Source organism: Passer domesticus, chromosome 11 (assembly GCF_036417665.1).
Source record: "Passer domesticus isolate bPasDom1 chromosome 11, bPasDom1.hap1, whole genome shotgun sequence".
Lineage (NCBI taxonomy): Eukaryota > Metazoa > Chordata > Aves > Passeriformes > Passeridae > Passer > Passer domesticus.
In genome coordinates this window covers 5,696,409-5,718,687 of record NC_087484.1, presented here as the reverse complement: position 1 = coordinate 5,718,687, position 22,279 = coordinate 5,696,409, and the positions used below count along the sequence as shown (strand labels likewise).

The 22,279-nt window shown below is 37.9% G+C and overlaps 1 protein-coding gene and 1 long non-coding RNA gene across 25 annotated transcripts in view; one reads left to right on the top strand and one right to left on the bottom strand.

The window, feature by feature from the left end:
* The first annotated feature begins 390 nt into the window (after nucleotides 1–390).
* On the top strand, nucleotides 391–21,096 carry LOC135278660 (uncharacterized). Of its 3 annotated transcripts, XR_010346116.1 has the most exons (5): nucleotides 391–573; nucleotides 5,086–5,181; nucleotides 8,085–8,269; nucleotides 11,436–11,543; nucleotides 11,665–12,198. It is a non-coding gene; the product is annotated as an uncharacterized LOC135278660 (long non-coding RNA). The 3 variants fall into 3 exon arrangements; XR_010346115.1 differs by lacking the exons at nucleotides 8,085–8,269; nucleotides 11,665–12,198 and adding an exon at nucleotides 20,972–21,096; XR_010346114.1 differs by lacking the exon at nucleotides 8,085–8,269.
* NAALADL2 (N-acetylated alpha-linked acidic dipeptidase like 2) overlaps nucleotides 20,882–22,279 on the bottom strand; it is a 410,260-nt gene continuing 408,862 nt past the window's right edge. For all 22 annotated transcript variants that reach the window (XM_064385281.1, XM_064385276.1, XM_064385277.1 and 19 more), the window contains one exon: nucleotides 20,882–21,717. In XM_064385281.1, the coding sequence (XP_064241351.1) occupies nucleotides 21,519–21,717 (199 nt within the window). In that variant the 3' untranslated portion in view covers nucleotides 20,882–21,518. The remainder of the gene's footprint in view (nucleotides 21,718–22,279) is intronic.

Below are 22,279 nucleotides of genomic sequence, written 5' to 3'. Positions count from 1 at the left end.
AAGGACAAAGATTAGGAAAAAAAAACCAAAACAAAAAACCAAAAACCAACCTGACCTGGTTTGTGGTTTGGTTAGGCTTTTTTCATTAAAAAAAATTTGTCCTATACTTGTGTTATTTCACCAGCCAGCCCTGACTTGCCTTGAAGCTGCTCACTGAGGACCAAATTCCCTCAATAAGTAACTCAGTACTCACGTAATGGGCAAGGCATTCTTGCAGCCATGGTGACAGAGGGCAGCAGCTGAAGATTCCAGGGAATTAACACTCTTTTTAGCCCCTGTTTAACTCAATTAATCTCTTCTCTGAATTCTACTGGTGAGAACTACAGTCAAGGCATGAGGTGGGGTTCTCTGATCAACAGAGGAAGTGCTGTCATTAAAGGCCACTGGAATCACTGACTCCCTCCCTGCAGAGTTCCAAGTGGGAAGTGGAACTTCATTAAAACTGTAGCCTTGACTACCTTGGCTGGAAATTACAATGCAGGGTTTATTACTTAGTGTGGTCCTCTGATGTATATTTCACTTATCATAGATTATGAATTAATAGAGGCATGATTTTAGATAAAGGGATGGAAGGTAAATGTCAGCAGATGATAATATTCTCTGTATCAACATAACTTCTCCTGTTGACTCTGTAGAACCTTCCCTTGAGGCTCAATCTGGCAGTTTGTGATTTATGAAACAGTTTAAAGTGTATATTTGATAATCAACTAACCCAATTACTTCAGTCATTATCAATCTTCTTGATAATTTTGGTTTCATTCCAATACCTACTGGTGCCTATGAGAAGCTCTGTTGCTGTCAAGGGAAAGTGGGTCACATTTCAGTCTGAATGGCTGCAATAACTGTCATTGGATCATCCTCAACAAGCAGAAAATCCTCAGTGTTAGAAAACTAAGAATACTGTCTTTAGTCTGTATTTGGGGCTTTTTATTTGTTTGTTTTCTTTTCCCCCCTCCAGACAGCCCCAAGTGATGAAGGTATTGAAACCTGGCACATGCAATCATCTTTCTGGCCATCTGACTTTTTGTCACGGCACTCAGTCTCGAAGATGGCAGTAGGATGGGCTTGAATTCAAGTTTCCTAAACCTGACAATTTTATTCTAGTTTCTGCAAATTATAATAACAGAAACAAATTTTATATTTTTTTCATGTAATTTATTATTACTGTTAGACTTTCTGTCTACGCTGCTTCCAAAAAAGAAAGCATCTTTTCATGTCTTTCTTATTTTTATATTAATAATTTCTTCTTTCACCAGATGCAAACCATTTGATGTTGCTAAGCTTACACACAACCATTGTTATTGTTATCAGTATTAGTAATGGAATCATTATCATTCTCATCACTAAAAGCGAGCTCATTATCTGATAAGTCAAAATTTCCTCCCAAAGATCTTGAGGTATTTTATTTTCCTCATTTGTATTCTCAGAAGTCATTTCTTCCTCACTTGCTGGAGATGAAAATGCACCCTCCATAAATAAGCTGCCATTCTGCTCATTATGCAGCTTTGATTATTAATTTTTCTCATCTCCTTTGCAGCCCAAGAGTGATTGCATCTTTAACTGGTTTGTGGCTCCCAAAGGATTTCCTTTAAAAAGCAGCTATTTGGGTTAAGTTGTGGTTATGTGGGTTTGTGACAATGCTGACCCAGCTCCTGAAATCCAAGGGTGCTGGCAAGACTGACAGCTGAGCCAAGATCTTGGGGAAGAATTGGTAATAATGACACCAGTGCTGAGCTGGGCCTTCCCTAGGGCAGAAGAAAGGTTTCCCATCTTCCCACAAGGGCAGCTGTGGGGTTCTTGGGGCTCTCCATGGGCCAGGAATTGGACTTTGATGATCCTCGTGCATCCCTTCCAACCCAGAGTATTTTATGGCTTTATGATTCTCCCACTGGCCAGGTGAGCTGCAGCAGCTCAGAGCTCAATGTTCACTTTCACTGAGGCAGTGGGTGAAAACCCCAGTTCTGCAAACCCCAGTTCTGCACAAATATCTGCCCAGTTCTTCTCCTCTGTAGAACAGCAACTCCAAGGCTGCCCCTAACCCTCACCAGCCAACTGTTTTAGTGTAGAACACTGACTGTCTTCACATCTATCTGCAGCATGAGGTTATGGTTTGGCTTTCATCAGGTTTTGTCTCATCCCTCTCTAATTTCTTCTTGACACTACACAGACAGTGAGATATATTTTTACCCTGATCTGCTTATCTGTCAAGGGAATCCTTTTCTCCTACACTCCCATGAAATGCCACTTCTTTGTGTAACTGGGATCAGGAGCAGACTTGTCCAACAAGAATTGCCAGCACACTGAGAGTGGGACATTTGGGAGTAAAGTATAATCAGTCTAGGGCAGAGGGGGAGTAGTTTGGGTTTTCTTGCTCTGTTTTTGTTCTGCTTTTCGCTCACAAAGAAATATTTCTGATGATGTGGTACAGAAAACTACCTGATGTGTGAGCTGTAAGTGGCCTTTTAAAATTCAATTAACTTTATTTAATGGGTTTCATGCATTTGTAATATCAAGGAGTCACATTACTGAAAATTAGTTTCAGTAATGTTCTTCTGATATTACTGCACAGCTATTTGTTGCCAAATGGAAAGAAAGCTAATTACTGGACTTAGTTGCTTACACAGATATTGCTTTACCCATCTTCCCTCACACAACATAAGATTATGTATTCATGCATGCAACTAAATAATATTTTTAATCTGAGATTATCTTGACCCCTTTAGAAAACTGAGTTCTTCTGTTTGTTTAGCCAGAACTTTCACAGCCAGGGAAAGAATTTAAATTCTTGATTTCCATTTAATTTGCAGAGTTTAAATTATTTAAATTTATTTTTTTACACAAATTATGACTAGAGAGAAGCAGAACAAAGTGCTTTTGCCTGCACATTCTGGCATCAGTCACCTAACCAGGCTGTGGCACTTAGCAGATCTTTCTAACAGCTTTGTATAAAGAACTCACCATTCCTTCCCAATGTACTGGGCAAAAAATACTTAATATTTAATTAAATAAATTAAAGTTAATTAAGTAATATTTAATTCAGCCATACTTTTGGAGGGGAAATCCAGATTGAAGCCATGTTTTGAAAGCTTTCAACTTTGCTTCTTCCTAGAAATAACACAAATATCTAAAGGATCTGGAATATTTGCACAAATCTTAGAGGTCATTATTCAATTTGGGAAAAAATGTGGTTTTAAAATGTCACACAAGTATTTTGCCAACAACAGAAATATTAGTACTATATAATGAACTTGCTAAAAATAAATTTAATGCATGGGAACAAAATTAATCAGTTTCAAGGCCACTGTTGTAGCAGAAAGATGGAAACCAAGGAATGATAATATTTAAGGATACATGGCAAACATGTTTTATCATACTACACTGACTGCACCAAATCTGGAAAGAGCATTGAGTTTTGTTTAATGGGAATTCATATTTTCTCTGCATTTTGCTATTAACTGCAGCCTGGTCAAAACTTAAAAAAGCAATATTAAACACAGAAAAGACAATGACAATTTAACTTTGAATTTGTACCTGCTTTAAGAAGAGAGAGTACATTCAGTATGCTATGAATCTTGGTTCATTTCAGACAGACCTGCAGCATATTATAGATTTTCCATAGAACAAATCATATTTTATATATAAATATATAACTTTTGCAGTACTTATCTATTTTTCTGTCATGATCAACCCAGAGAGCAAACTGTGCTGGCTAAATTAGATAGATTGCATGAAAACAATCAGAAATAACAACAAAATAACCCAAACCAAACAAAGCTATTTTCTTTTATTCTTTCTCTCACCTTAACATTCTGGCTTCTCTGGTACCTAGTAGTTTGGTTTCTGGTTTCTAATTTTTAATATTACATTAAATTTAATACTACATTAATATTATAGTAAAAACCCCAACCAATAGACAAACAACAACTTGCACTTCTACATTTTGATGTCTTTCATGGGGAAAAAATAAATGGAAAACTTAAAAACTTTATATGAACTCTATATACATATTTGTAATAGGAAGCAACTACAATTCAACATCATCATCCAGTTCTTCCCCAGAATTTGGATGACTTAACTGATCCCAAGTCAGCTGACGTTTTATGTCCCACTGACATTCATTCACACCTCAATTCTTGTCAGGTCAGAAAATATTTAAAGTGACAAAGAAATTTCAGTATGAAATTAAGCTCAGAGAGGATTATAATTTTTTATTATATATCCAAAATGATGGACAAATTAATTAAAAATATTAATTTCCCCTTTAATTTTATCCGAGATAGAAAAAAAAAATTACTAGTGTTTCTTCTGATATTGTGATTATGGATTGCAAAAAGTTTTCACCTGAATATACTCACAGCATGGTTTAAGAAATACAAAAATGCCTTATTTGTTATCAACTGGATTCCCTGCAGGTGATTGAAGAGTTCTTGAAAATTCTGAATTCAGAGACCTTTAAGACTAATGTAGTTACAATAAAAAAACACTGATATCTTTCCTAAATAATTTCAATAAACCATGTCAGAAAGTTACAAACCTTCTTCTCTTAACATTGGCAATATAGCTTTAGCAGAATACAATGTCATATTCTTTTTGCTGGTGCAACATGAAAGATATTTGAGTTATTTATTTGAGTTAGAGATTGTGCAGAACAATTCTTAAAAACAGATGGAGGTTTTGTTAGTGTTATTGAACTTACCACAGGGAACAATATGATAAAAGCTCTGAGGTAGGCACAGGAGACTTTGCTCTATTTTATTTGGCACAGCCATGGTGAGTCTGTTACCTTTTGGGAGAAAAGTGGAAAAATGTGATACCTTCATAATACACTGAGGAGGTGGTGGGAGGTGGGGAAGTCACCATCCCTGGAAGTGTTCCAGAAATGACTGGATGTGAAATGGCTTGGTTCTATGATTCATGAAGATAAACACACACAAATTGTGCAGAAAAGGATTTCCTTACCACTTGCAGCAAGAGATCACACAGACTTCTTCAAAAGATAAAGTCAACTGGGATAAAAAATGTAAAAATAATTTATGTCAAGCAAAACAGTAAACCAAGTGTAAGAGTTAATATTTTCACCTGTAGGACAGAGAAATAGAACCATGGCAAGCATGGCAGAGGAACCTCAACTCAGCAAAAATGCAGTATTTTCCCTGGGGAAGAACAACCCCAACAAAAAATGTGAGTATTCCCACAGTGGAGTAGGATTGCTTTGGTTCCACTTTGCTTTGTTCTTTCCCCAGGCTCTGTGAGGTCTCAGTAGCTCCATGGATCTTGGGGTGCCCTGGTGCTGCTGGGGGCTCTGTCTTTGAGGGCAGAGCACAGCAGGCACCTTCCTGCTGCCTTAAAGAGTTTCTTTACATCCCACAGGCCAGCCTGGCCCGTGCAGAAAAACACTTTGCTCCTGAATACAACAGTGGACTGCAGATCTTGGAGGGTTTTTTCCTGAATTCTCACAAACAGCTCTGGGCGTTACATTAATGCTTGATTTCACTGTACATACTTTGGAAAAATAATACTGACTGCACAGGATAGAGCACATACCAAACTAAAATTCTGAGCAGATCTTTGCAGCCTTCCATCTGCTCCAGATATTATCCCTCTGTGCTCTTCCTGTTCTGCTTTGACATATGATGCTGCCAAGTTTCAGACTTTCAAGTATAATTGATAGATTTAACTAGTTTTACTTTTTAAATGGCTTTTCTGCCCTTCATTTAGAGGGAAAAATAATCTGGAAACATTCAACACGTGCTAGAATTGCCAGGAGATAAATTGTCTTTGATTTTAAATGTGTATTAATGGGTCAATATTCTCCTTTCTTGCTATATACAGATCTCTCATTAATTATATTGTCACTAGAGCTGCAGAATGAATTTGGCCTTATTCGTTGAGCACCATGTTTTAGTATTAATAGTTTTTGTTCTTAACAGCAATTGGGAAATACAGCCAGACATGGTGATTGATATATTCCCATCTTTATAGCATGGGTCTACTCATTCAAAAGATGCAATATGAATGAGGGAATCAATAACAATTTCTTTCTTTCTTTTTAAAATTTTTTAAAAAACAAATAAATTAATGCATGTGCTTGGTGCTGGGTTTATATAAATTTAATACTGACCTGTAAAACTGATTTGCTCTATGTGTCAATTACAACAGAAGAGACCTGAATTTGAACCATCACACATCTCTGGGCTGGGGTTATCAGCACAGGCATTTGTTCCGTTTGGAAGGTTTTTTTTAAATATAAAGTAAATATATAGCTAAGTGTGTCCAACTAAGAAAATGTATCAAGTTAAAGGGTAATTTTTTAAGGAAGCATAACGTCTTCAATTCTAAGCAAACGGGGCTTTGCTCTAAAATCCTACCATGGAAAAATAGCACAAATTAACTAATTTTAGTTAGTCAGTGAAATATTTTTATCAGGAAAAAAGGGAGCAGAATAGGAATATTCTGCAATGGATAAAATATGAATGAACTGGAATGTTCACACATTTGCTAAGGTAATACAGCCTTGGTTCACCAGGACATTCCCAGGCACTGACAAAAAGAATATCACAAGGAAAGGCTTTGGGCTGGAGAAAGCAATAATGAGATAATAGTACAGTTTAACTAGACAATATTACAGAAATGTTTTATTCAGGCAAACCCAATGGAGTTTTATCAGGAATTTCATACCAGCTGGATAATAATATCATTGTAACACTTCATTTGAATGGGGAAAAAGAGAAAAAGAAACAAGGGAAGGTGTCACTAGAACAGTGTCATTCCACAATGTCCTTGGAACCTATTAGGAATCTTCTGCAGGAATTTCAATGACACCAGAAGAGAAATCTATGCATAACAAGTTACCACACAGAGAAACAAATTGCCTGGCTTTGAGCAAATTATTTGTCTCTCCTGCTTGAAACAGAGCAGAATTCAGGGTAAGTTTAGGATCTCTATGGAGGGACAATCATGCAGGAAGACATACAGCATTCAAATCTAAGGCTCAAGGCTTCAGAGACACTGCTCTCTCTTCAAGAGTGAGTCCTGCTGGCTGTTTCCTGCTGTGGCCAAATCAGTGTGTTGCTCTCTTATCCCACATTCTTAAGGAATTGCTAAATGATTTTGTCAGTACTGGGAGCCACTGCCCTACTCTTGCTTTAGGGTCACTATGTGTAGAGGTAATCATGATTGGCAGGGCAGAAGAATTTAAATGGAACAGAAACACAGTATTTTTTATGTGTGTGTGGTACTTATATTTGTCCTTAAAAGTATTAAATTGATTAAAGTGTTTATTCCTATACGAATATACAGCTCATGTTCCTTTTAGGAACTGTGATATAAAAAAACAACACTACATGCCTTGAGCTAATGTATTTCTGATTTATGCTATTGTCTAAAGCACAATCAGAGAGCAAAGAAATGAGACATTTTAAAGGCTGCTGAGCACTGGAGATGTGCAAACAGCTCTAGGTTATTTAGCACAGTTTTCTAGATGGATATGTAGGGGAAACACACTGCTCAAGGAGTCTGCAGCTCCCACTCATAACCATAACATTTTGTGGGCTACTCTGTAATAAAACAGTCTGAAATCTAAAAAACCAAACCAAAGTGAAGCCTCACCAAACCCCTCTGAGAACAAACCCCTGCCAGCTACCTTAAAGTCTGTTTCTTTTCTAAATTGGTTTTTGCTTGCACATGCATGCAGGTGCATTGATATATAAAATACTGATTTCAGCTCATTTCACAATTAAGCATTTCCATCTCTGTTATTTAAAAGAAAAAGAATTCCAAAGGTTTCATTGTATTAACACCCTGCATATGTTTCAGTTTCACATGTTGATAAAGGCCTTCAATCACTCTTAGAACTGCAAAGAAGCTGAAAATTCTACCAAATGGAATCGAGATCAATTTTGACAAATTGCTTTAGTTTGCTTAATTTAAGAATAAAGGCATAGATGCTTACTTGAATAATGCTGTGTCCTGAGGACACTTAAGCACATGGAAAAATTTAAATTAGTTTAAGGATCTGCTTTACCTTACCTGGAGTGGAGTAGTATTTCCTCTTATAATTGTTATTCCATGACAAATGTTGCCAGGGCTGCAATAGAACATGAGGAAGATTTTGGCCTCTTTTCTGAGGAAAGCCTTGGCAGGTATCAGATGCTGCTGGGACCATGGATACCCTGCTGGGAAATGAAATACTCTTGCTATTGCTAAAATCCTGTGCTATTTAACAAAACAGTGACCTGACCTAAAAGTGCTGCTCTCAAGGACACTTCAGGTAATTTCAATGGTAACAGGGGCAAAAACATTAAGTGTAAATAAAGGAATCTGTGTAGTCCAGCCTGCCAGGGGGCTCTGACTGGTCTGAAATTTCATACCACCTTACCAGATTTACAGCAATATGACTGGGCTCAGAGTCTGACTTGACATCTTTGATCCATCAAAATATTCAGGCATATGATTTTCAACTTTAGAAGTCCAAGTGCCCTCTTTCAGAGTCAAATTGATGGTACAACCTCCAGAGTGATTCTGCTGACTTGTAGAGCCTTTTCCCATTTGCTCTATTGCAAGTAGAGTGACTGTGACTTTAAACTAGTGTAATTGGGAGTAAAACTTGGCTTTTCAAGTCTACTTCTATTTTTAAAATCTTCACTGTCAAGTTTCATGAGGTCAGATGTAAAGATGAATTTGTTGTTTAAGCTTCTTCCTCCTGCAGGCAAAAAGCTTAATCATTTTTTTCTACTGACCTTGTCTTGTCTAAAGATGAGTCAATGAATCAAGTTATGAATGATATATCATGAATAAATGATTTATGCAGGGTCAGATCAAATATGATGTATTACTTAGGTCCTTGAGTATTATTGCATATAAAGATTTATCCAAAGTGTCATACAATTGGTCAGGGAGAGAATTCTTAAGTCTTTTTACATCCTCTTGCAAAAAAAAAAAAAAAAAACCTGAAAAACCCTCCAGTATATAACTGTTCTCTGACTAGAGAAATCTATCTTGGCAAAAAATCTCTGTCTTTGACAAAGGCATAAGAAAGAGAGTCCAGCAGTCACAGTTCTCTGCTGGAATGCAGGAGCCCCCAACCATCCCTGCATTTCTCTTTCTTTGCAATCTCCCTTTGCCTTAGTCCCACTATCTACAGCAGAGGAAAACAGAAAACCTGTTTAGGTCACAGGGCTGCTGTGACACTGACCAGCTGAGAGCCCCTGGGGCAATCACACAACACAGCAATTTATTTTCATGTAAAATTTACAGGGCTGAGTTTTCCCCTCATAAATTTACTTATGGGTTCAGAACAACTTTCTGCCTTAGCCTTCATTACATTGATTACTCATTATTGATTCCTAACAGTATTGGAATGACAAACACCTTCTCTGACATGTGTTCCTCCAAAAAGGATTGCATTGCAGCAGTAGCCAGTGCCCCCTCTTAAGAGATTTTATTAAAGTAATTACAGACTTGGAAGTAGTTCCTTACGTGGGCTGGACTGGAGATCCCTGGAGTGTTGGCTGAGGCCTGGCCATAACTCTCTGCAAAGAAAACTGGTGCAGAAAAGCAATTTAAAAAACTCACTAAAATATTATGATGGAAACAAAAAAGTTCCATTAGCCCTCTCAACTTCCTGCTGTTCCCATTCTTGCCCTGTAAATCTGATGGTTTGAGGTTTCTCCTTCCCAATGTACTCAACTCTCCTTCCCAGTTACCATTACTAATTCCAACACTCCCAATACTGGGAAGGACTTTCTAACCACCACCAGGGTCACACCTTAGGATGTCACCTGTTCTATGTCTACTTAGTGAGCTACCCATCATGGTCAGTTATTTATTTTCATGTATTATAAAATTATAAAGTGACAGGCATCAGCACAGGCAATCTGAAGCAAATTAATGTATTCTGAAAAGGCATTTTTCTCAGAAATTCTAATAGATGACAGAAAAGTTGGGTAAATATAATTATTCTGACAAGAAAGAGTTTGTCTTATCCTGACCAGTTTGTAATTGCACATGGATGGTGAAGGCTTCATGGAAATAAGAGCAAAACACATGAGAAATGAATCATCTGTCAAATATTTTGCCCTGTATTGTGACCAGGACTGAGTGCCTGCAGTCAGTTTACAAAGCTGCATCAAATTGTACAGCCTAGATCCAATTCCTTGGATGGCCAGCAAAGTAAGTGAGGCAGAGTTCTGCCAATCTAAAATTGCACAGTTAGGAGGTACAAAGCTGGTTTAAAAAAACCCCACAATATTGCAACCAGTCAGTGCAAATTGTTACCACTAAATCTAAGAATGAAGCATCAGTGAAGTGTGCCATGGAACATCAAGTTAAATTCTCCATAAATTAATAAAAATGTTACATGACATGAATTTATGTATTGGATTTTCTTACAGTAAAAAGAATTATTTAAAAAGATGCCTTTTTATTTCAACTGCTACTCTCCCTGCTATTTTATAATAGTGAATGATAATGAAGTTGTCATTTTACCTACAGGATAATAAATTTCCTTGCTATGAGAACAAGGCTATTGCTCACTCACAGGGCCCTGATTATGTTGTGCTAGGAGAGCATGACAAGTGCTTTATGAATGGCACAGTCCTGAAAGTGAACTCAGTCAGTGCTCATTAGAGGGTCATCCTCCCAGAATTTGAAAAAGTGAACTTCATGCGTGGGGGTATTCTCTAATTTTTCACACTCACTGTATAAGTAACACCTGCACATCAAGGTCTCCCAGCATAGCTCTGCTCCTTCATTTCAGTTAAAGCAGTGATCTTTCACTTCAGGAAAAGCAGTGACACATGACATATGTGGAAACTTACTCACATAATTTGACCATCTTTCATGCACAGTCCCACGCTGAGAAACACCTGCCTGTCACCCCAGCTGGAGACAAATCCACCCCTACGAATTCCTGCACTGAGGTCTTTGATTATTCAGAGGAAAAACACAGAATTAGTGTTAGAAATGTCAATATATTTGTGGTAGATGCAGATGGCATCTTTTTTTTTTGTCCTTGCTCTCGGGATGCCCTCTTCCAGTCCGGACTATAACAGCTCATTTCTGATTACACATTTCAGTATTACACATTTCAGTGCCTGAATAGTCACAGGGCAGTGACCTTCTTTCACATTACAACCTGCAAATATCCATGCAGCTTGGACTGAGACCAGTTTTAAACCTAAGTTTCTCCCTGTGTGTTACGTAACAATCTCCACAGGTTTACACTATCAAACCAAAAGATTTTCTCACTCATTCTGACTCTTCAATATTGACATAAAATTTATCCATGTTCTTTCACTCCAGGTACTAGTTCTTAAACTTTCATTCTAAATTGCATAGCCATGTGAACATTTCTGCTGCTTTCAGTTTGATATTTTATATTCCTGTATTTTCAGCTTTTATAGTTAATTTCTGCCTATTCTTTCCTCTTCATGCAGAAGATCCAGAGTTCTGATGGGGCACTGTGCTCATCTTCCTCTCCCATCACAGCTGGGGAACACAAGACACTGTATGAAACTCATTTGCATTATACAAAGGAAAAGCAGGTAACTGTTCAAGGGAGCAGTTCAATTTTAATTTTCAATACTTGCTGTTAAAGCAACAAATGTTCAAGGGAAGTAGGAATTGGCATGGCATTAGTTCTGATGTGTGTTCTCTTTTGGGCAGGAAAACTAACCCTGGACCTAGTGGGGTGATTCCCCTCTGGCACAGCACTGACCTCACTCAAATACATCAAAGATGAGTTGGAGGCAGGGACTATAAACCTCACTGGATTCCTCTCAAAGTGAGATAGCCAAGCAGTGTCAGGAGCACTTCCCATTGTTAGAGCTGAGCTCCAGCAGTGCTCAGCCTTCACTTGATGTGAGCTGACAGCCTCCAAGGAGTGATCTGGGTGTACCACACAGCCCAGAGCAGGCCCATCAGCACACAGACACTGAACTTTGGTAGAAATAAGGTCAATGGACTCTTCAAGGTCACTGTACTGAAAGAAATCTTTGCTTTGGCGCCCCTGCGCATCTGCCTCAACAAAAGCTTCGAGGCTTTTTAAGTCCAGGTGTTTACACCCAGAACTGGCAGTATCCATTCCAGTTCTCACCTTTTGGAAGGAAATGGTGATCCAGTTCCTACTAAGTGTCCCAAAATCCATCTGGCTCCCAGCACCTCTCCCATCTGATGGGATGAGCTGCTGGTGTTGCTCTGCAGAGCAGATTCAGAGCTGGGCAAACAGGCACCAGAGTTGTTTGGGGGAGAGCCAATCCTCCATCCTGTACTTTCTGGTGCATCAGAACTGCTCTACCAACACAGCATCAAATTATTCATTACTCCACTCTTGTGGTCACCAAAACTGCACTTCATGTGAAAAGCAACTGCCTTCATAATTACATGATCCTGTATCCCTGAATCCCACATGGAACTCTGTGCTGTGACTGGATGAGAAACACATTTTCTCATGCCATGGCAAACTCAAGGTTAAAGAAATCAGTGAAAAAGATTGGATATATACAGTTCCATTCTCTTGGGAAATTCTCTGCTCTATACCAAGCTTGACTACTTGGAATGCTTATGTGTTAAATATACTTAAAAAAAAAAAATTCCTGCTCAGATAGGTCCTTGGTGAGAGAGGATAATGGTCTGATCTCCTAATGAGAGCCAAGGAGAAAGATATTGGTACCCAGGCAAAACCCATTTTGTATCAATGCCATTTTTATTAGTATTGACTTCCACAGATCTATCAGCAGGAATTGAAAATAAGGGAGCTACCTAAAATTGGTGGCTTTTATTTTCATGGCACAGGTCTACATGGCTTAAAGGAAACATATCCTGAAGGAATGTTTCTTCACAAATTAGTCTTTAACATTACATGAGATATTCCAGTCAGAGCTGCACTTTGTGGGGAGTTAATTTATCAAATGAGGTTAACTATCTAGTCATATTAACAAGATATTCCTTTAATTTTTCCTATGGTGAACATGAAAGCAGTTTCAAAACCAAAACCCTAATGCTACACAAATTGGAAATAAAATTTGGAAATACACATTCTTTTACAATGGCATTATTTCATTACACCTCTCAAGTGCATTTTAAGCACACAAAAGCCTCCAAGTTCTCACATAATATAAGCAAAAAATGGAATTAATATTTTCATGAGCTAAAACCCACCTTATAATCTCTAGACCTCTGAAATACAGGAAAAAAGCCAGATCATCTCAATTTCATATAATCTCAATATTACATCTAATCAAGATTTTCAGAACAGACTGGTTTCTTTCTTCAGATAACACAGAGGCTATTCAGCAGCTTTCTTTTATATATTTTAGGAGTCTTACCCTGAATACTGTGAGTTTGATCCAAAGTCTCTGACTAGTTTCCAAAATCTGTGTTCTCAAAAAGAAAATACAGGGACAATTTCTTCTCACCTGAAAGACCACGTACCTGAATATCTGGCCTTTCTATACACCAGCACCTAGAAATGTGGATAATTCAAAGTTTACCTACCAGTAAATTATCCCATCCCAGCTTCTGAGGTTCTGTCTAGGTATTTTTTTCCTTCCTTGCCTTTTTCTTTCTTCCCATTATGCTTTAATGCCCTGGGATCTCCATTACTGCATCAGCAGCTTGAGAGGCATATGCTACAGATTTCTGGCAGAACCAATTATAAGTAAGAAAGAAAAGCAAACAAAAAAGCAAATGAATACAATTCTGAACCATTCAGTTCAATGTACATTATACACATCTTCATATCCCAGTTTAATTTCTGGCAACAGTATAACTATGCAAAAAAAACCCCATTGCCTAACTCACTCTGCTTTCACAAAATGCCTCTTACTGAATTCCAGCCCACAGTGCCTTCTGTACAAACACTCTCACAAACTCCAAAAATCATATTTACAGCACAAACAAACAAAATGTGCTTCTTAATCAAAGTATGTAGAATCTACTTACATTAATGGCCAACATTCTCTTTTTATTGCACTATGTTATAAAAATACAAATTGATACAAAGTAAACTAATTTTGCAAATAAGCTGTTTTATTCAGACTCAACATTCTATAAAGTGTTATAAAAATCAACCTTTCATTGCACATTTCCACACAACATGATATTTATTGGTTTCCAGAAATCACTGCATCAATTTTATATTATTTTATGGTCAAAAAAAAAAAAAAAAGAAGTTACTTAATATTCTGCATTGACTAGCTATCATTTTTGGCAACATGATTTTACTATGTGAAAATGTAGAAGTAGATGGAATGACAGAGTCGTCACTCAGGCGTCTCAAATTCTGTGCCGAGCCTTGATAAAGGTAACACAACTTGACAGCTGCTCTTTTGCATACAAAAGGCAGAAATACTTGCAAATTCCACCTGAGTAGGTAAACTCTGCAAGGTGCTACTGACTAAAAAATACCAGTTTGTGTTGAGACCAGCACGGCCACTGATAAGAGCACCTGAGCATTAATCTCACAGGCACAGCAATGAGGACTCACAGTACATTACCACACACCTGGGTATGAATGCAATGCTCAAATCTGCCCTTATACAGAAGAATATTATTTTCCACACCTTGCTAAAACCCCCAAAAGTATCTGTTTCAAGTGTCTTAACTTGTGCTTGCTCACACTGTATGCAAACAGTTAAGGTTAAGATGCTTGGATGTGAAACATTTCCTGAATTCAATATAGTTCCTCTGAATAGGGAATCACATTCATTTTCTATTTGTCTCAGAATACCAAATCACAGCATGTGTGATAAGAGTATGTTGCATATTAACTCATGTAAACTGTAAATGGAAAACACAGGGAATTTGTGTTCATCTTATTTGCTCTAAGTATAAAATATTAAGGATCTTTTTATTTCCCCTCTAGTGGATTCATACACTACAAGAGGTTTCAGCTGCTGAGAACATGAAATGAGACTGCACCAAAAAAAAACAAGCAGTATCCACAGAATTCTCAGTGTACAGGCTGAAAACACCAAATGTTTGGGAAGTATTTTATTTACCTTTTTAAGGATAGGGGCATCAGAAGTTTCTGCAGCAAGTTCACTAGAAAGTCAGACCTGTCACCTCTTCTTGGGGTCACTCACACTGGTATCAGGACTGAGCTACACAAAAGCAAAGTGGGGCTGCAAGGGACATTAATTAAAAACTGGAAATGCACTGAGAGCTCAGACAAACCCTCACCATGCCATGTGCCAAGAGCTCTGGGTATTTCATTGCCCTGTCACCAGCATGGTCAGAAGAGTACAGCCTCCAATGGGAGAAAATTAACAGGTCTCTGCAAAACAACTGAAAAAATAAAAATTCTTTTCAATTAGTGCCTCAAAGCATCACATTGCACACCTACAGCTCTGCATGGTAAAGGCAGCCACTCTAGTATAAAACAGCATATATAGTAACAGTCAGGAGAGGACCTTCTTCCAAAGACCATGCTTTGAAATTCCACTCAATCCTATCAAATAATCCAGGGCTGATCAGACGAGGTGGTGTTACACTGTCTGAACACTTGAGAAGTGTTCCATAAACATTAAAGGCAGCACACATTTCAAAGAAAAATAAAGACCAAGACTTCATTTTCAAAGGCTTGCTGGAAAATAAATCAAACAGAAGCAGCTTAAATAAAACCCTATTTTTTTTAACCACATGGATTAGGCAGATGAGGAAGCATACACTACATTTACACAGCAAAACTGTTGTTCCACACCTTTATTCTGATTAAATTTCTTAAATTAAGCCCTTGTATTAATTCCAGCCTTGAAATTTATAAAAGTATGTCTGCATTAATCCAACATTCATAATAGGTATAAAGTTAATTCTAGATTATATCACTTGTACATACACATTCATTTTCTGCCCTGTGGGCTTACTTAACATTTACCAAGAGACTCCTCCCAATTAAAAAAAGAAAGAAATACATTCTTGCTTGTAATAATCTATGTTGAGAGATTAAAGAAAACAGGCTAAACAGAAATAATTGATCTTCTGATACCAAATCTTGTGGGAAATTCCATGAATAGTGGCCAAATTCTGCTGACCTTGGTTCTGTGGAATAGTACCCTGGTAAGTAATTATGGTAAAGTCAACCCTGTTGGAAAAAACAGTCCAGTAAAGTCAGTAAGACTGAGGGACAACATATTTTTTTTGCAAATCCATGCAGGTGTACATTTCTCCAGTTATGACAAGTGTGTATGAGCAATAGTAGAAATAATCAGCAGCAGTGGGATTATGATTAGGAATAAACAAAGGCTTAACAGCACCACAGTTTTAGTAAACATACAGTCTAATTTAGATATTTTTAAAGCCTTTGCTTCCCAGATGAGTATTCATTATTCTTAGGCACTTCCTAGGCTCAAATGTGCATGTTCAAGTACAGGTTTGTGCATGTGGCTTTACTCCTTGCCATCACTAATAATGTAAAACACTGTAGAACAGCAGAATTACACACAGAAGTTTGGCATTTAGCCAACATGGAGAGAATGTTGGATGGCTCCTGCAAGATCAGAGAAATTCTGTGCTTAGATATTGCCTGTTTTATTTTGTAGACAGGTAGTACCAATTCTGATTCTTTGTCTACAATTTCTAATTCATCCAACTTCAGAATTGGATTCAAATAAACTTCAAAGGTTTATTTCAACACTTTCAAGATGATCACCTTTCTATGCTGCTACTTTTGAGGGAATTTCCTGGTCCAGACATTAGAGAGAAAGAAGACAGGAAAAAAATCTGTTTCCATTCAGTCAAGCTGCAACTGAAAACCTGCTGCTTACATGTACTCAGAAGTGAATACTTTGAATTTAACAGATGATGTCTCTTTACACTTTATCCATCAGATCTGAGCAGGACTTTTCCACCACTTTCAGCTCTTTATTATGGTCAGCTGTTCCAGGAATAAAAATTTAAACTTGAGGGAGGTGAGTTGAGAACTGAATGGGGAACAAAAGGCATGACTGAGATCAGAGAGAGAAAAGAGGGGGATTAACTTGGTGGCTGGCAAATTAAAGGGGAGCTTAAGAAGCGATAAGGAAGCAGAATGGAGACAGAAAACTAGTGGGAATGGCTGAAATAAAGGTGGTGAGGGATGGGAAGAATCACACATTGCAAAAAAGATGTGAGAGAAGATGAATGCAGGGGACTGGAGAAGATGGTGTTAGAGGGAGAAAAAACAACCAGATGGTTAAAGCCACCCAAAGCTATCACTGCACTGGTATCCAAGTAATTTTTAACATTATAATAACATGTAGTAGACCACAAATATGTTTGTATTCTATATTTGAGATGTTAACCTGTGCTACTGGAAACCCTATTTCAAATTTTGTAGATTCAGAGCTCTAAAACAGGACACCTTATTCTGTTTTGAGCACTAATAGTACAAGGCTAAGTGTTTTCCAAACTCAGATCCCAGGCATGTTGAAATGAGATTTTTTTCCTATCACTCACTTTTTTGGGACTGCTGAAATGTCACTGAGTGGCAAAAGGAAAGAACATCTCCCACATTGGGCTGGTTTGCTGGGACAGCCACACAGAGCTGCCACTTCTGAGTGCCACAGATCACTGCTCCAGCACAGGGCCTGCCAGGGAAATCTGAACTGCTCCTTGGAGAACACAGACCAGACTTTTCTACAGCATTTAACAGCTTTGAAAGCCAGAATGAGACATACAATTTTCTTGCCTTCCTTTTCACTCAACCACAGCCACAGTGGGATCCCAAAGCTTGGTAAAGTAGTACAAAAGACCTCAAGAGATAAAGACATTAGTTTCTATGGCTTAAAAAATACTTTATGGCTTGAAGGACAAATTTCATACAAACTTTCTAACATATTATACCTGTGAAATCCTAGAGATGGTGTCTGAGAGTTTTCACTACATTAAATGATGGCTGCCTTTTGAATGTTTACAATTAAAATAATTACACTAATTCAACAACTCAGAAATACAGAGAGAATTTTGGAGGAACTGCTTCTACAGAAGAATTAAACACTTCCTCTGTGAGGGTGACCATGCACTGGCACAGATTGCCCAGAGAGGTTGAGGAATCTCCATCCCTGGAAGGTATTCATCAGTAACCTGAGCACAGCCCCTCCTGTTTTTAGGTGACCCTGCTTGAGCAGGGAGGTTGGAATAAATGACCTCCAGTAGTTCCTTCTGCAATACCTGAGATTTAACCTTTCCCCACCTACTGTTGCAAGAACTGAGGTCAGCTGCAGTGCCTCCTCCTTTCACATCTCTAGACTGAAATACTTTCCTAAAAGGGAAGGGAGGAAGTGCAAAGTATTTGCTAATTTTATCACGTAATTATTTACATCTATGTTTGTCTAGATGTATCATATCACTGTAAGTAAATTAATATTTGCACAACCTTTTGAAGATATAAGGCATTTGTGTGTTTGCATATTCACACAGGTACTATTTTTCTTGGATGATAAAAACAATTCACTGCCCTTTTTAAGGTTAGTACTCAAAATCCAGCTCCCATGTACTTTTTATTCATCTGCCTTGATTGTGCTTTAGCTTTTTTATGGACTCTTTAAAATAGATACTAATAAAACCTTATTGGCTTTTTATTATCAACTGTCTCAACATACAGCAGCATTGCAGGCTGCAGGGATTTTCTGGTCACTGCGAGCATGACTCTAGATTAAGGAGCAATCAATGCATTTGTTATACTGTCTCTGGCAGTTGATGCTTCTGAAAAGCTAACACATTTTTAGTATCATTCAGGCAATTTTCAAATGTACTGCTGCCTTTAAGGGTGCTCTGTTTATTCCAGTACAACACAGCAATGAAGTCAATCTGGGTAAGCTGCTATGATTTACTAACACCTTCCTTTAGCTGATGTTCCACAGCTGTTTGGGTAAAAACTCTGTGTCAGAAGCTCACTGGTACTTAGGACCTTAACTTGCTATAAATTCCTTGAAGTCAATAGGTAGGATTTAAAAATCAATGGAAGGATATGGCTCAAAAGTGTTTTTTTTTCAAAGCTATAATGGTACAAATATTATCACTGAGCACTCACTTATATGTAAGATCTGAACATTGAAATAAAAGCCTTCAAAAGATCTACAAATGTGAATGACATTGAAATCAATGCATTTAAGTCCCTAAATAGCTCATCTGATTCATCTCACCAAGAACATCTGATTGTGTCTAGAATAGACAGACATTTACAATAGCAGTGCTTTTCTAGTGGAGTACTTTTAAGTCTGCTTAGACTGCTTAGTTTAGAAGTGGTTACAGAAGAACATTAGTGAGAAAACAAGATAAATATTTTATTTTGGAATTATAGGGTTGAGAAATCATCCATGAGAGATATTGCTTCCACCAGATTTCACTGATTTTGCTGAGTACACTTTGGTTGCATTAGAGGTGGGTTTGGTGGAACATTCTAAGGATGAGGAAGCATTTATTAAATTCACCTGGCAGGGTTAACAAAGGTGTTAATCTCTCTTTTGGTGTCCTAACAGCACCTGACCCTTTATCACTGAATACCATCAAAGACTCCACAGTGAGGCAGCACTCTAAAGAAATTATGTCACTTAATGAGCTGTTAGAAGAGTGGTCCCTGTCACAAATACAATTAAACTGTATCATGCATAGTACATCCCCAAGTCCCCAAAATAAACATACAATTCAAATGTCGATATTCCAACCACTTAAATCTTACAACAATAAAAACAACGCAGACAAGGGGTGAACCTACATCAAAAACAACATTACTCAGAAAGTCAAATTCTCTCTGCACTAAACAGAACTGGTGCCAGCGTTAGCAAAAGAATCATCACCAATTTTGCTATCAGATGCCAAGGAAAGCTAGGAGGTAATGATGTGAGAGTCCAGGCAGTCCCACCAACTGGTGCTGATCAAATTCCTACTGCAGAGGCTGCTGCACAACTGCACAGCTCTGCCTCTGCTCAATCATAACTTATGAAGAAATGTAGCAACAGCACAGCTGTGTGTACCCAGTCCTGGGCCATTGCTTGGAGAGACCCCTTTGTAAGGACTTTGGAAACAGAAACCCAGACTGGTAAACATTTCTTGCTATGTGAACTTTAAAAAGTTTTTCACCAAATTGTGCACTCAGAAATTTTCCTGAAGGCAATTTTTAGACATTAATACAGAGACATTTTCCATTTTTATTCCAATCTGAAATGTTCCTCTAATGTTTACATGGCAAACTGGATAACAATATATTTAATATTTCCATAAAATAAATTATATTTAAATTCTAAGTATCTATATAAAATTAATTATTTAAGCTCTAGACCTAGAATAATTTGAGACTGTAAAACCCAAATAGGGCTTAACAATTTCAACTGTTTATATTATTAAGACCTGCAGTTCTCAAATGGGTACAGCATCCCCTCAGAGGACACTGAACCTCTTGATCCTTTCCCACACAGGTTACTTTGGCCAAGAGGCAATGGTGTGATTAGAGCCTTCTACCAATGGAAAAGCAGATTTCCATTTTAGCTCTGCAATGTGCTTCACCAGCTTGTGTCTACACACTTGAATTCCTGGTTCTACAGCAGAGAATGGATGTGCTTTCCTTGTGCTTTTCTGACAATGACCCAGGTCCTAGATGTGAGGTCTGATGGAATGATCCAGCCTGGAACAGTGGGTGGTGTGGCAAAGAGTGATGGAATTCCAAAATTCCTCCCAGGACTTGGATGTCTTGCTTTTATTTACAGCTCTCTGGAAATTCAGAGACCTTGAAGTGGGATTTTTTGGTAACGTTTGGTGAAAACTTTTAAGGCCTCTAGCCTTATAAAGACTAGGCAGTTCTTTCATTTAACATAAACATTCTAAGCATTTTTGCGCAAGTGTAATTACTGATTCATACTTTGCAAATATATTGAAATCATCAGAAAAATTTCCTCTCCAAGAAACATCAGAGAAAACAACTCTTTATTTTCATACAGAAATGGAAGAATCAAAGTTTTTCTGTATTCTCAGAACTGAGGTATTTATTGTTCCACAGGAGTAAAGGTGTTGAATTGCACCCATGTTCTGTGCATTTCCACTCCGGTGCTGGATACCCATGGAAACACCACATCCTTCAACTACTTACTCTGAATGGAGTAAGGAAGAAGATGAGCTTGCTGAAAACATTAAGAAACTTGAGGCAGAGTTTTCTGACAGAGGAAATCTCCCTCGGGTGCACATCTGGGGTGTCTCAGAACCAGGGCTTCAGCACATCGCAGGACGTGCTTGGTAATTCGCATGATTGAGCTGTTAGTTATAAAAACATATTTTACATACAAAAATACAGCAGATGTCCTTCCAAAAATCATCTCTGAAGTGTTACTCCCTCTCTTTGGGTTTTATACATTCAGGAACAGGCATTTGAGATATATTGTGACAGTGCAAAATACTGTTTTACATTTCTTAAACCACGTGTTGCAGTACCTTTAAGCGCCAGCTGAAGGAAAGGCTGAGAAAGGTTTGACCCTCAGAGCAATTCTGGTCCAAGTTGAACTTTTGTTTAGAGAGTTGTAAACACATGCCTTAGAATGCAGAGAATCCTCTCATTTCTTTCCAGCTAAGGCAGTCTCAAACACATCAAGTCCTGCTTTGAAGTAAACCTGAGCTGAATTGATGCTGTTCAGCACCTCTGACAAGGCTGCTTGAACGGTCTCATTTGACTGATGTAGTTTGCAGTGCTCCAGTGCCTCCAGCAGTACTGAAAACTGGCTGGTCCTGTCATCCAGTCTGTAAAGAATATTTCTGAAAGAGAACAATGGAGAGAATGGTAAGATTTTTACTCAAAAACAATCCATCAGATTCCATCAAGAAACCCTGCAAGTATCAGCCACAGCTTACAGATGATACATATTATGCACAGTAAAGCTGACCCATGGCAGATTGAGAGACAAATGCATATTTATTATGCCTCTATAAACTGAATTTATTCACTGAACTACATGCACTTACATTGGAGCAGTTACTAAATCCATCAAAGAAGTCTCACATTCCTCTCTGACCATTCAAATTTTTATTCAAAAGCATAAGCCTAGACCTATCACATCCCTCATGAAGGATTTTGTGTCTCAGATGAATTCCATTTATTCCCTCTAAAAAGAGTTAGGTTACTGCTGTGAACCCTCAGCACAGGTTTGGTTTTGTTTTTGTTTTTCCTGTCTGCTCATGTTATTTATTTCACTCTTCAGAGGTGAAATTCCAGCTGCATTGATGCCAGTGGTAAAACTCTCCTTGCCTTCAGCAGAGACTTTGTTTCATCAATAATCCTTTGTGGTTTTAGAACAAGGGTAACCCATCTTTAATGTCC